The 14,612-nt window shown below is 44.6% G+C and overlaps 1 protein-coding gene across 13 annotated transcripts; it reads left to right on the top strand.

Annotated features, from left to right (window-relative positions):
* The first annotated feature begins 710 nt into the window (after positions 1–710).
* On the top strand, positions 711–14,580 carry LOC120902284 (exportin-1). 13 transcript variants are annotated; one of them, XM_040310922.1, is made up of 13 exons: positions 711–842; positions 5,586–5,862; positions 5,964–6,217; positions 6,300–6,460; positions 6,925–7,138; positions 7,394–9,346; positions 9,430–9,719; positions 9,813–9,914; positions 10,003–10,380; positions 10,478–10,810; positions 10,921–11,286; positions 11,350–11,536; positions 11,616–14,580. In XM_040310922.1, the coding sequence occupies exons 6-12, from the start codon at positions 7,804–7,806 to the stop codon at positions 11,497–11,499; spliced, it is 3,162 nt and encodes a 1,053-aa protein (XP_040166856.1). In that variant the 5' UTR covers positions 711–842; positions 5,586–5,862; positions 5,964–6,217; positions 6,300–6,460; positions 6,925–7,138; positions 7,394–7,803; the 3' UTR covers positions 11,500–11,536; positions 11,616–14,580. The 13 variants fall into 13 exon arrangements, with proteins under 13 accessions (XP_040166856.1, XP_040166850.1, XP_040166843.1 ...); XM_040310916.1 differs by having other exon boundaries at positions 5,964–6,196; positions 6,272–6,460; positions 11,350–14,580; XM_040310909.1 differs by having other exon boundaries at positions 11,350–14,580.
* Positions 14,581–14,612: the final 32 nt, after the last annotated feature.

The raw sequence follows: 14,612 nt of genomic DNA, 5'->3' as shown, positions 1-14,612 counted from the left end.
GTTAGCATTACACTGTTTTCCGGATCATTTTCTGATGTTATTCAACATTATTCGCATTATTCAACGATTCGCAAGAGATTTTTTCAACAGCCTAGCTGTCTCAAAAAATGGCGGCTGTTGAAAAATATCTTGAAAGTTTAGAATAATGCTGTTAACATTGAAAACTGAGTAGGAAAACAGTGTATTCTCACCAACTCTCTCAAATGCACCTTACGCTCTAGATTGCGCTCCCCCTGTTTCTGTTCATTGCTAAAATGAACGTGTCTTCGTTCTCTATTGCTGTTTATCTTTTTCTCCCCATGTTGTATTTAGCGCAATGTTCTTGAAATGATTTTTTTTTTATATTTTTTTATACACAAACGCACAAGAAAAACAAAAGCAGCAAAAATTAAGTAAGTTTTCGTGAAGAGTAATCGTGTTATAACGTATTTTTGAAACGTTATTTAAATTTGACGTTTGCTAATACAGTACATGGCAGGTTACTTCATTATTTCTTTATATGCAAAAATGGATCTCAAAATGATGTATTGATTCATTCAATCGCCTTTAAATTAGCTTTCTAATAGAACTGAATTAAAACAGGGTCACTTACCTGTATTTTGCGTTTTAAGCCGCGGCATACAAACACGCACACTACGTAGCCAATGTGTGAGCCTCCTCTTGTCAAACGGCCAGTTGCATGACGCTGTCAAAACGCATCCAACGTACCAACCTTCTGCTACAGTTCCATCAAGTTCAGCGACAGAGTTTCAAGAAAGTGCGCTGCGTGTGTGACTGCGAACTGGGTGCTGCGATGTGTGAGTGAATGCGTTCTTGTTGACTTTGTCACAGAATTGGAAAACGTAAGAATATTTCTGTAAAATTTGCACCAATTAATGGGTAAAAAGTACGTCGGAAGTGTTTGCCACCGTTTCTTGCTGGAAGATTGAGCGCTCCGTGTAGGTAATCCGCGGTGTGATTGACTGGTTTGCTCTTGCTGCGGGGATTACCACACACACAATGGAGATGTAGAATGGTGAAGCGGAAAAAATGTGGTCGCACGATTTTCTACTTGTTCTTCTTTCCCAAGTTACCGCTATTCGATTAATCTTTGGATGGTTGATTCAGAAACCTATCTTTTTTCTGAAAGTGTTCCGCGATTCATCCGATAAGGTGTGCTTGGAATGTTCCTGCTCCTATAGTGTGCCTCTGTGTGTGCGTGTGCGTGTGTGTGTGCGTACGCGCGCGTGTGTGTGTGTGCATGTGAGCGAGTATGTGAAAAAGTCTTGTCCAGCAGGAGGAGGAGGATGATGGAAGCAAATGTCGTCCACCAACAGCTTCGTTTGGCAATTTCCATCCAAAAACTGAACAAAAAGCACCCCAGCCACACTGCGTAAGTGGGGGGCAAGCGCAGGTCTCAAATGGAAATTTCCATCCACATCACACCCCACGCGCCCCTACCGTGCGTGCGCCCTGTCACTTCCACGGTGCGCGTCGGTGGAGGGTACACTTTTTTTCGGATGCGTCGCAATTGCGTTGCCAGACCCAGTTTCACCTCCCCCCCTGTTCGGTCCAGTCGCACGACATTTTGCAGCACGTCATAGCCTGTGTGAACAATGGTCATGGCAGGGACCGCACTCGATGAAGGAAAAATGTTTTCTTTTTTCCATGTGGTAAAATTGACTCCTGGCGTAGATCGGCTCGTACGTTTGAGCGTGCATGTGCGTATGTGTGCGCGCTCACATGAAGGGCAACAATTTGGCGGAACTGTCAGTGGGACGTAATGCGGTACCCCATGTCTGGCTCGTCAGTCCTGCAAGACGATGGGCCGCTGTGAAAAATTTGTAGGTTAGGTTTATCACGATGGACGATGAAATCGACACCAGCGACGACACGGGTGACGTTGTCGGGAGCAGGAAAGGAGGAAGATGGAGCAGAAGTGAAAGCGGCGGTGTGGCGGATAGCGCTTGTTTTTTTTCTCTCGCTCCCTTGCAGCAATCGATTCTAGTCAGTCGCTGATTCTAGATTTGATGTTAACTAGAATATCCTGGCCCGTTATCTTGCATCGGGGATCGCGACGAAGTAAGCGGTGGAATTACTCCTGTGTGGGCTTAAGGTTTTGCTGGGCATGTTGCTTCGTTGGGGAACCATTGTGAACGTTTGTGTGTATGTGTGTGTGTGCGTGAGTGTATGCGATCGGAATATTTTATAGAACTTTACAACCAAAGCGAAAGAACGGAAGAGACCGATGAGGTAATTTCATCATGCGAAACATGCGGAAGCGCAGGAAGCTGTACGAAAGTGGTGTGTGTTCTCCGTTAAAATGGCTGTCGCGAAATGCGTTGAAAGGTGGCAAAAGAGAGACGAAAAAATAACGACGGAAACAGTGAGCAAGCGTGACATAAGTGAGAGCAAGAAAGAGAGATGTAGCTGTGTTCATAGATTTTTTTTTTTATTATACCGTACACCGTTTGTCTCGATGTATGCAAATGTTCCTCGCTAATGTTTTGATCATGTATTGCAATTAGAGGGGGTCAAAGGGAATTCTTTTTCTGGTTTTGTGTGTGTGTATTTATGGTGGATTGTTTTTTGTTCGATAGTGAATAGTTTTCCAATTCAATAGTTGTTCAATAGTAGCGTTTGAACCGCAACCTCCCGCTATTGCGGGCAACCACCACCGGGATATGGGATGAAGAGATGAGATACCCCGCTTAAAGGGTAGTGAAAATGAAGAAAAGCGAGCAAGGGGGAAAATAGAGAGCAGAATAATGGCAGCAAGAGAATGTACAAGAAGAAAATAGATAGTTCACTGTTAAAAGCGCCGCTAGGTGCTGTTGCAGCTGTTGAAACGCGTGTGTGTGTGTGTGTGTATGTATGTATGGATGGCATAGAAAGAGGAAATAGAGTAAAGTTTGTATGTGTGGTGGTGTTTTACAAAAAGAAAAGCCAGAACCGTATACTGGTGTGGAGTGTAGTGTATCGTCCACCACTGTCTGGCTGTTTCTTCTAGGCAACTCGTTAAATGGCACCGCATGCTGCAACAGAACGTTTTACTCTAGCGTTTGAAGAAGGGTTAAACATGTTTTTTCTCGATTGCTTTTTTCAGATGCTATGCTATGCTATGGAAAGAGCGTCGTTCCTAGCATAATATTCAATCGAAACATAGCCCATATTTCAATGCGCCCCAAACAAATAACGCCGAATTTTTGCATTATTCGTTTTGTGGCGTCAGGTTCCGTTTCACCGTTCCGCAGCGCAGAAAACCGTTCGGCCCGATATCTCGGTGGAATGGGTGAACTGTTTGCCCGCTTGTATTTATGTGTACATGTATGCGTCTCTCTGCTGGCATGCTTCGACCGGGGTCAGACAATGCTGAGGCGCGCAATTTTAGCGCTTTATGTTGCTGTTGCTGCTGCTGCTGCTCTCCTCCGTTCGATCTGTATGTATGTGTGTACGTTTGTGCACGTGAGTGTATGTGTGTGTATGTGCTGATGTATGCTCTTGCTGGCTAGCGGCGGCACAAATTCGTTCACCAACACACATTGCTCGGCGGAAATTGCCCTACGCTTCTTGGGACGAACGCATCGTGGTTTTTGGTTGGAACGCTCTGGCGTTTATATATTATGCTGTGCGGGAAAAGGGTCGCGCATCTTCCTCGTCCAACGAAATGATGTACGTACGGTGTTAGTAGGAGGTCCGATGGCTAAACAGGATGAGTGTGGAAATGAGCTGTTTTAACCCGCGTCTCTTACCGTGCGTCTTTGCTGCTTTCAACTCTTTACGAGAGTGTAGGTACGCTTGGACGAAGCCGCGGCTGGTTTCAGCTTCCATCACTCTTTTTGTGTATACATGACTACAATTTCGATGCTGAAGTCGCGTTGTTTTTTGGCCCAGTACAGTTTGTCTGGAGATATTTGTTTGTAGCTAACACACGGTGGGTCTAAACTGTTTTTCTTGCTGATATCTATTTACCCTTTTAAATTCTGTCATATCCGGTATTTTTTTTTTTTTCGGATGCAATACATAGGAAAATAACCTTAGTTTAGTATATATTCCCTTTTAAGGGTATAATATGAAACTTCTATAGTGAGAATCATATCTTTTTCTGGATTGAAAGGATTGAAAAGCGTTTGCAAATGATTGTAAAAATGTTTAGCTAGTTTCCATAGATGTGTGAACCAAATAATGATACAATTTCTGCATAACAATGAAATCGTAGCTCGTCGCCACCATGTCGAAACCATAATTATACTTGCAATACTTGCGAACAGCTCTACAAAGCCGATCAAGCCTGTCAAGTCAGTTCTTTCGGAGATTGCTAATGACGCCGCAGCAAAAGGCTTCATTGTAGCTGCCCAGCGTGCTCGGTTTAACCTCTGTTTACATATTAAATCGTCTCATTTCAGTTTATATAGGGTCCATGATGTAACGCTTAAAGCACATCGCGAATGAGTCGAATGAGCGAAGAATTGTTATTTTATTCTTTTTACAAGAATATTTTTTACACATGAATGATGCTTCACTCTCTGACATTGATAGCTGTAGCACGGTAGAGTGAAAGCCACGGTGGTGTTAGAGTTCAGCAAGTTCTACTGACGTCAGCCAGTTCCGAGCGAAGCCATTGAGGTGGACAACATAAATGTCGATTACTGTCGGCTAAACAACATCCCCTTAGATGGTAATGCAAGGAAGCAGAGGTTTTGATAGCGTTACGCATGAATCGGACTCACTATGACACGCTACCTGACCCCACCGACACGAACCCATGGGTGAAGGTCCATGTGGGTGGAAATGGAGAAGCGAAGGAAGTAAAAAAACAGCAGCTCCATGTACATGTACCAAGTAGCTGCTAATTATAAACGATAACTGTACATTAGTAATATCAAACAGAAGTTAAAATATACAGTCTAATAATTACGAGTCCAATAGTTGAAGTGTCGGTGAAAAAATACACATTTTACATTTTATAATGTGTGTTGCGGTTTAGTTCACTTAATTTTGAGTTAGTTTAGTTTTTAAACTGCTTAGAAATAATAACATGTATATTGCGTACTACAAATGTGGACTGGTTAAAGCTGCCTATTTAACTCATCCATATTAACATTAAAACTAGTAAATCCCCTTTCTATTGTATGATTATTTCGTCCTTTTTATTATACATAATAATCACACATGAAACAAAACTACACCTCTTTTATATGATGGTACATACGTTTTCTAAATTTTACGACGAAAGAGAGAAAATGAGCGACAGCGACTATAACAAGTTGATTATTTATTTTTCCCTTAAGACACAAGGAATGGTATTTACCTTCCACAGTACTTGTTGAATTGCGTTTCTTTCAAGAATTTCGTGCTAACCACCAATTTGTTACTTTCCGGTGCGTGTCTTTAGCCTTCAGTTCAAAATTAGGTACTTGCACATGGACCTGTTCCACGAACTTTCCCCTTCTCAATGTACCTTTGTTGAAACGGTAGTACAGTAAACTCTCGAACGAACTTGTTGTATTATCCCCCAGCATCCTTTCCGACGTATTTTTGCCCATTGTTTTTTACACATCTTGAATGTTTCAACATTTCTATTTCGTTTTTTGTTTTCATTTTAGGATTGATGAATGTGAATGTGCTATCGAGTTAACCGGGAGAACAACAGACAAACGAGCGGAAAGGAAAGGCGCGAAGAAAGATACACTCTGACGATTATACTTTGCCCGGACCACGCAAAATCATCACCAATCATCGGGGGCGTGTGTGAGGACGTGTTGTGTGTTACCGCTCGTTCTCCCGTTCACCATTTTACCTGAACTGGTGAAGAGATATTGCACCCACCGGAACAACCAGTGTAATCGGCGGACTGCCATCTATTCCGTTCCTTGTCCTAAGGTGTGCTTCTGAGCCAAAAGCATGATAGAACATTCTTCGTGCCTTCCTTAAACTTATGCTTTACGCCTTCAATATCCTTTCTTTTTATTTTCCTTTCGAAGTCTATTGCATCTCGGGAAACCGTGTGAACGAGTGTGTTGAGTGTGGCACGCATCTGCAGCACCCATGAATGTGTGCGCGTGTGAGAAGTATGCAAGTTTTGCTGTGTAGTAATAATGGTTGGTATGTTTGAGTGAGATTGTGCGAATGTTTGCTGTAAACCGACGTCGGCGACGAGTATACGTGGAGGAGATTTGAAAACAGAGAGACCTCGAATCTCCCATAACTCTGTGCGGTGTGTGTCCTATTCGTACGAGTAGGTATAAGTTTCGACGTTAAAGCTAGCCCGTCTATCCTTTCATTAATTAAGGTTTAAAAAATACACATCGATTGTGTAGGAATATAGCTCCGCTTCGAACAGTGCCCATCGATCTTCAAAAGAGAGAACAAGACTGATGACCAACATCTTCTATGTTTGACTTGCCTGGGTAACGGTGCAAAGGAGAGAGCTCATATTTAACAAGCCCCGATCGCAAGGATAATAACAGCCACTGCAGGGGTGCGTAAACCAAGTAATTTACCGATAAGGCAACTAGAGTGAGTTCAAATCATCCCTACCTAACATACATATACCTTGATATTTACTGCTCCTTAGTATTTTTGTTATCATTTTGCTTCCTTTTTCAAATGCAACGTTTGTTTGTTTTGCAATGAAAGCTAAACATTACAAACGAACCAGAAGGAGTATCAAGATGATAGTATAACTATACACATTTTGGAAAAAAAGATTTGTGTGAAATAAAGTTTAAATTTGTTAAACATAACTCCCCACGGCAGGCGGAAGGGCTAAATGTGTTTAACGTCACGCTGCTGGTGAGTAAATTGTTTGACAGCAGCTTGTACGCTTATTGTTTTTTCGTTGCATGTGACTATGCTCCGAGCGAAGAGGGAGGGTAACGGTCTCTTTCAAGATTGTAACGGTTGGGGACGACACAAATAATTATCCTGCTCTGTCTCTATTAGACGGACAATACCCAAATCAGTGCATCCTTTCAACGAACAACGAACCAACCTCCACCACCATTACCAACATCACCATCCCCCCCACTGTCGTCACCCTGCAGCGGAACTGTAGAATGATCGTCTCCTCGACTGAACGAGGGTGAATGCGGAAGGATGAATGCGTAACCAAGGACGACGTCAAGCAAATCAACAATCTCGACTGATTTGAGAATGTGTGAGTGCGAAAGTGAGCATGGAAGTGAGATGAGAGAGAGAGAGAGAGAGAGAGCAGTGCGGTAGAGCGGAATGTGTGGTGTACTTGTATTAGAGAATATTATTATTTCACTGTTTAGAATAGCTAGAGAGCGGTATTGATAAATTAGTTAATCACCCCTTCCTCCCCAATCGGTACCCGTTCATTAACAACATGTTTTATCTTTCTTTCTTTCTTTCTCTCCTTTTCTTACAAACTCTGTATCCACTGTTGTAGTGTCGGAAGGACCGCTTTGCAAGGGACCAGCAGCACAGTAAGCGTGTAAGGAACGAGTGAACGAGAGTGTGCAAGAAGCGCATTTTTAAAGGAAAAATTTGCTGAATTTGTTTAAACCTTTGTTGCCGTCAACACAACCGACGTTATCGTAGACGAAAAGTTGGAAAAATTAAGCTCGCGCAACGCTTGGTTTGAACAAATCCTCGAGGTGTGTGGTGTTGTATATACACAACAGCGTGTGGATAGAAGCGTGCATGTGTGTGTGTGTATGTGTTGAATATTAAAGCGGACTGTTTGTGGTGAGAGTGTGTGAAAGATTATTGTGAGAAGGACGCAATTGCATCAATAAAAGTGTGCAGTCCGATTGTTTCAACTCTACAGTCAAGCGAATCGGTTGAACGGCAGTAACGATGGCTATTCCAATGATACGCCTCGACGAGGCGAACCAATTGTTGGACTTTTCGAAAAAGCTTGACATTGACCTGCTGGACAACATCGTCTCATGCTTGTACAATAGCACCGGCGAACAGCTGCGCCTCGCTCAGACGGTGCTGACGACACTAAAGGAGCACCCGGATGCGTGGACGCGCGTTGACAGCATACTGGAGTTTTCACAGAACCAGCAGACGAAATTCTACGCACTGCAGATCCTGGAGGAAGTGATCAAGACGCGCTGGAAAATTCTGCCCCGCAACCAGTGCGAAGGCATCAAGAAGTATGTGGTGGGGCTGATCATCAAGACGTCACAGGATCCAGCAATGATGGAAGCGAACAAGGTTTACCTAAACAAGCTGAACATCATCCTGGTGCAGATACTGAAGCGCGAGTGGCCAAACAACTGGGAAACGTTCATCAGCGACATTGTCGGCGCGTCCAAGACCAACGAGACGCTGTGCCAGAACAACATGATCATCCTGAAACTGCTCAGCGAGGAGGTGTTTGACTTTTGCTCGGGTCAGATCACGCAAACGAAGGCGAAGCATCTGAAGGACACCATGTGCTCGGAGTTTGCGCAGGTCTTCACGCTGTGCCAGTTTGTGCTGGAGAATTCCCTGAACGCGCCACTAATCTCGGCGACGCTGCAGACGCTGCTAAAGTTTCTCAACTGGATCCCGCTCGGCTACATCTTTGAGACGAAGCTGATCGACATGTTGGTCTGTCGCTTTCTGACGATACCGATGTTTCGCAACATCACGATCATGTGCCTGTCGGAGATTGCGGGCCTGCAGCTGCCGAACTACGATCACGTGTTCATTGCCTTATTCAAGCAGACGATGGAGCAGTTTGACACGATGATACCGCCGAACACGAACATGAACCAGATCTACATGAACGGGTCGGACGACGAGCAGTGCTTCGTGCAGAACCTGGCCATGTTCCTGTGCACCTTTTTGCGGGTGCACGCGACGCTGGTGGAGAAGCGGGACACAATGGAGGTGGTGCTGAAGGCGCTCGACTATCTGGTAATGATTTCCGAGGTCGAGGATGTGGAAATCTTCAAGATCTGCTTAGAGTACTGGAACAGCCTGACCGGCGAACTGTACAAAGAGGCGCACACCTCCAGCCAGCGGCGCACCTTCTACCACAAGATCCTGTCGAAGGTGCGTTACATCATGATTTCGCGCATGGCCAAACCGGAGGAGGTGTTGGTGGTGGAGAACGAGAACGGCGAGGTCGTACGCGAGTTCATGAAGGACACAAATAGTATTAATCTGTACAAGAATATGCGCGAAACACTTGTCTACCTGACGCATCTCGACTATGCCGACACGGAGCGCATCATGACGGACAAGCTGAACAACCAGGTGAACGGTAGCGAGTTTTCGTGGAAGAACCTGAACACGCTCTGCTGGGCGATCGGTTCCATCTCCGGCGCGTTCTTCGAGGAGGACGAGAAACGCTTCCTCGTGACGGTCATCAAGGAGTTGCTGGGGCTGTGCGAGCACAAAAAAGGTACATTTCGGAAAGTGTGTTTGTGTTAGAAAGAGCGTTTATGTGACTTTAACGTTCGATTTCATTTTGTTTTTCGTTGGCAGGCAAAGACAACAAGGCTATCATTGCGTCCAACATAATGTACGTGGTCGGACAGTATCCACGCTTTTTGCGGGCTCACTGGAAGTTCCTCAAGACGGTCGTGAACAAGCTGTTCGAGTTTATGCATGAAACGCACGACGGTGTACAGGACATGGCCTGTGATACTTTCATCAAGATAGCGCTCAAATGCCGCCGGCACTTTGTCCAGCTACAACCAAACGAATCCTGCACCTTCATCGAAGAAATTCTGGCAACGATGAGTAGCATCATTTGCGATCTACAGCCTCAGCAGGTAGGAGGAAAATTAATCATATGATATAATATAGGATAGGTTGGTTTTGTGTGTGTGAGTGCGTATTGATGTGATGTTTGGTTTCGTTCTCAGGTTCATACGTTTTATGAAGCGGTCGGATACATGATCTCTGCTCAGGCCGACCAGGTGCAGCAAGATATTCTGATCGAAAAGTATATGATGCTGCCGAATCAGGTAAGTTAGACAATCCAATCGCTGTCTCTTGATCGACAAATCAAGCATCCCCTTCATTAAACGTGACAATTCCTTGCCTTTTCAACAGGTTTGGGACGATATCATCTCACAAGCGACCAAGAACGTGGACATATTGAAGGACATGGGCGCAGTGAAGCAGCTCGGCAGCATACTTAAAACGAATGTACGTGCTTGTAAAGCTCTGGGCCATTCGTACGTTTCGCAGCTTGGGCGCATCTATCTCGATATGCTGAACGTGTACAAGATAATGTCGGAAAACATTACGCAAGCAATTTCGCTGAACGGACTGTCGATCAACAACCAGCCGCTGATAAAGGCGATGCACGTCGTGAAGAAGGAAACGCTGACGCTCATCTCGGAGTGGGTATGGAAGTCGAACGATCCGAAGATGGTGATGGAAAATTTCATTCCGCCCCTGCTCGAGGCAGTGCTGTTCGATTATCAGGTAAGCATATTGGACTTAGCGGTGTTGCGTACGGTGCATGCTGATGATGATGGGGGGCATTCATTCGGTAATATGTACCTTTCTGTATGTTGTGCAGCGCACGAAGGTCCCCAATGCACGAGAACCGCTTGTGCTTAGCACGATGGCATCGATTGTGAACCGGCTGCAGGCTGTGATCACGCCGGAGATACCAAAAATCTTTGACGCGCTGTTCGACTGCACGCTGGACATGATCAACAAAAACTTCGAAGACTACCCACAGCATCGTACGAACTTCTACGAGCTGCTTCAAGCGGTCAACATGTACTGCTTCAAAGCGTTCTTGAGCATTCCGCCCGAACAGTTCAAGCTCGTGTTTGATTCCATCGTGTGGGCGTTCAAGCACACGATGCGAAACGTGGCCGACACTGGCTTAAACATACTTATGCAGGTAGGTGATGCTGGCAGCTGGAAAAAGTAAAACAAATCCCGCTCCGTTTTAATCGTACGTCTCGTATACTCTTCTGCTAACGCTGCTGTTCCATTGCTTTCCCATTGTAGATGCTGCAAAATCTCGAACAGCACCCGCAAGCCGCGCAAAGCTTCTATCAAACTTACTACACGGATATCCTGATGCAGATCTTCTCCGTTGTAACGGACACGTCGCACACGGCAAGCTTGCAAAACCATGCCACGATCCTGGCGTACATGTTTTCACTGGTGGAAGCCGGTCGCATTACGGTCAAGCTCGGACCCTCGGACGACAACGTGCTAAACATTCAGGAGTATGTGGCGATGCTGCTCAAGTCCGCCTTCAGCCACCTGACCGGCAATCAGATCAAGATATTCGTCACCGGCCTGTTTAACCTTGACCAGGATGTACACGCATTTAAGGAGCATTTACGAGATTTCCTGATCCAGATTAAGGTGAGTAGATTGGGGACAAAAAGGACGAACGCGGACGAGTTATTAACTTTCGCGCTTTTGTAGGAAGTGACCGGGGAAGACGATTCCGATTTGTACCTGGAGGAGCGGGAGAACGAGCTGAAAAAAATACAGGAAGAAAAACGACGCATGCTGATGACGGTTCCGGGCATGATGAATCCGCACGAAATGCCGGAGGATATGCAGGACGAATAGAGAGATGGCGGCGCTGCAAAATGTACAGGGAGAAAAGGTACCGCCGCGATTTCGCTGTCTGTCCCCCCGACTTCCCTCCTTCATCCATCCACCCATCCTTCTTATTTTCCATCTAGCAATGGCTAGGCAACTACTGCGGGGATCTCTCTCTCTCTCTCTTGCAATTCTTAATTGATCGTGAAAAAACAACAACCACACACCTGTGTTTCACCAAGCAAAGGTAACCTCTCGTTATAAGGGAATATCATCGAGAAATGCACGAGAAAAGGAGGGGGACGGGCGATATCGCAAATAATAAGTGTGTGCACTAGTGACAAAAGTAGGCCGTGAATTGGGAAAGCGCGATCTCTAAGGACATTAACAGGACAGGACGGCTTACGCTGATGATGATTATGATGATAGAATCGATAAGCGTACAACAACACTGAACCCATGTGAGAAGAGAGGAGGATAAACAGCAGGCGTGCGCATAGAATTTAAGATTTTTCTTTCTTTTCCTTTTTTTGTTCTGTTCTGCTCTGTCGTTTTGGAAGTAAATTGGAATTTTGCGCCTGCAGCAACGGCAGCACCACCCTACCCCCATTGAACGCCTGAAAGGATCTTACTTTTAAACCACAAACAGTGTGTGCGTGTGCGCTCGTGTGTTCGTGTTTGTGTGTGTGCGTGTGTGTGCGTGTGCTAAACTGTAGTATGTAAGCGTGTATGATGTGCGCGAGTATGGTATTGAGTTGATGATAATGCGATGATGAATGCGTAGTGGTGAGGGGATTAGTGCACTCCACACTGCATGGTGGTAGTATGTGTATGTACAAAGGATAATGCATCTTTGGTTGAAAAATGTACCGACAGTAGTACCCACGGAGGAGAATCTGCTGTGTTTTGCTGTAGGTGAAGGTCAGTAGGAAGTGTTAAGAGTAGACGACGAGCAGCTGCTTCTTCTCTTCTTTTAGACCCCCCCACACACACACACACACACATACACTAATGATAAACATTTGTGACCGGTTTGCACATGAAAAACGTGTATTATCAGCCTTTGTTAGGGAGTGGGGCTGGGGCTATTAACGCCCAACTAAATGAAGTAATATTCTATATGTTTTAAAGCATTTTTACACTACCCCCTAAACATTTCAAATGCATTAACATTTGCCGGCCAGAAGAATTTCTTTTTTCGTGTTTTTGTTTTGCTTTTCGTGCAACAATCCCGGACTGCGGACGCTGTTTGTTGGGCAATTTTGAGAGTTCTTTTTTTTTCATCTTGCATCATTTCAAACACACTCCACACGAGGACAATAACTTTTCGGCTTATTGGTTTACAAATTAATTAATTAATTTCACAAATGGATTGTAAAATTTGCCTAAAGTGTATGGTACAGGCGAATCGCTTGTCAAGGGCTTGTTTGAGCTTATTGGTTCGCATCAATTCCCACTAATACCAGAAGCGTTTACGTTCGCATCAACAACAAGGGAGGGAACGGTTTGTAAATAAAACGCGGTAGAATGTAAACAATCTACATTGTTGGGGAGATGCCTCAAGCATCCTTCTCCTTCCCCCGAGTACAAGCTTTGTTGTTCTTTTCTTTTCTTTTGGGAACATTACAAACAAGACTGTGTGGATTTGTGTTTGTGTGTATGTATGTGTGTGTGTGTGTGTGTGTGTGCGCATTTGTGTGTAATCCTTACTCGTGTGGTATATAACGACAATGGATTTTTGCCTTTCTTCCCTGTCCAATGGAGACCCATTTTTGAAAATAGGTTTGACCCTTATCATAAACCTATGCTCAGCAAGTCCAACATAGAAATAGGGAGAGTATTTTGCATTTTAAAGCATTGGTAGCTAACCATTTAAAGCATCGGCAGGTGGCAGGAGCGGGTGTTTCAAGGGCCATGTCGTGTACACAGTGTAATCGCACACACGTGAGCAGTGTTGTTTAATATAACACAAACACAATCGGTCGCGGTGTGAAAACACCACGAGAGAAAACCACCACCACCTAAGTGCAGCTAGTATGTAAGTGTCGCATTCGGCGCGTGCAGATCAGATGAAAGCAAAATCAGTGTGTATGCAAATTGTATATTATCTTGTTTTTTTTTCTCTCTTAACCTTTCATCCAACCTTCACGCTAGGAGGGTGAAATTGTCGCAATTGTAAATTCAGAACGCAACAACTAATAATGCGTGTTATTTGGCATCAAATGGCATTGAAACACATTTATTTCACACCCCCAGACATTTAAAAAGCGCGCGACTAATAATGTAATATCGACAACAACCACAAATCATCGAACCATCGTACGTGAGGAGGAGAACACGCTTCCCTTCTTGTGCGTTTGTGTAAATGTGTTTTTAACCGATAGAGAGAGAAAAGAGAGTCCATTTTGCGCTATTCAAGCACTAAATTATCGAAAGGATTGAAAGCAAAACACACACGCAACACAACATAACATACACACAAAGCGGAAGTGTGCTCCTGCAGCACGCGCGGTACTAGTAGTAACAGACAGTTGATAGTAGTAGTGTTGGAGCGCCGCGCATCTCCCGTTTCGTAGATTGTAAGCTGCTTAGCGATAGTGCACCCCCCCTCTCCACCCCCTCTCCCCGTCGGGGGTCATCACAGGTTCGTGCACTGAACAAATTACACCTTTTTTTCGTTTGCGTGTTTGCGGTTTATATACGAGCGATGATGGAGAATGAATGTGTGTGTTTGTCTGTTTGTCTGTGTGTGTGTGTGTGTACGCGCGTGAGTTTACATTGAATGGTGAAGCTGGAGAATGTCCTTTCAAAACAGTGTGTTGGGGACACAACAGTAGTGGTGGGTTTCTTTTCCTTTCTACTTCTTCGTTTTAATAATTACTAAGCAAAGTTGTTGCGTGCGAGCGTGAATGTGTTTTTTTTCTTCTTCTTGCTCTTTCTCCGGCAAAGGGTGGAAGTAAAATTGCACTGTGTGTGACGATGTTTAACACACACCTACAAAAACACCTTGAAAACCTGTCACACGTCCGACAAAAGCGAGGAAATGAGGGGGAAAAGAAAAAAAAGCAGTGCAAAAGCAGGTGGAATGCAACATAGAATAAAAAAAAAACAAAATAAAGCGAGCGCGTACGTGTATGTGT

Source organism: Anopheles arabiensis, chromosome 3, assembly GCF_016920715.1.
Source record: "Anopheles arabiensis isolate DONGOLA chromosome 3, AaraD3, whole genome shotgun sequence".
NCBI classification, from domain to species: domain Eukaryota; kingdom Metazoa; phylum Arthropoda; class Insecta; order Diptera; family Culicidae; genus Anopheles; species Anopheles arabiensis.
The sequence above is the reverse complement of the archived record's forward strand: the minus strand, read 5'-3'. Positions and strand labels throughout refer to the sequence as shown.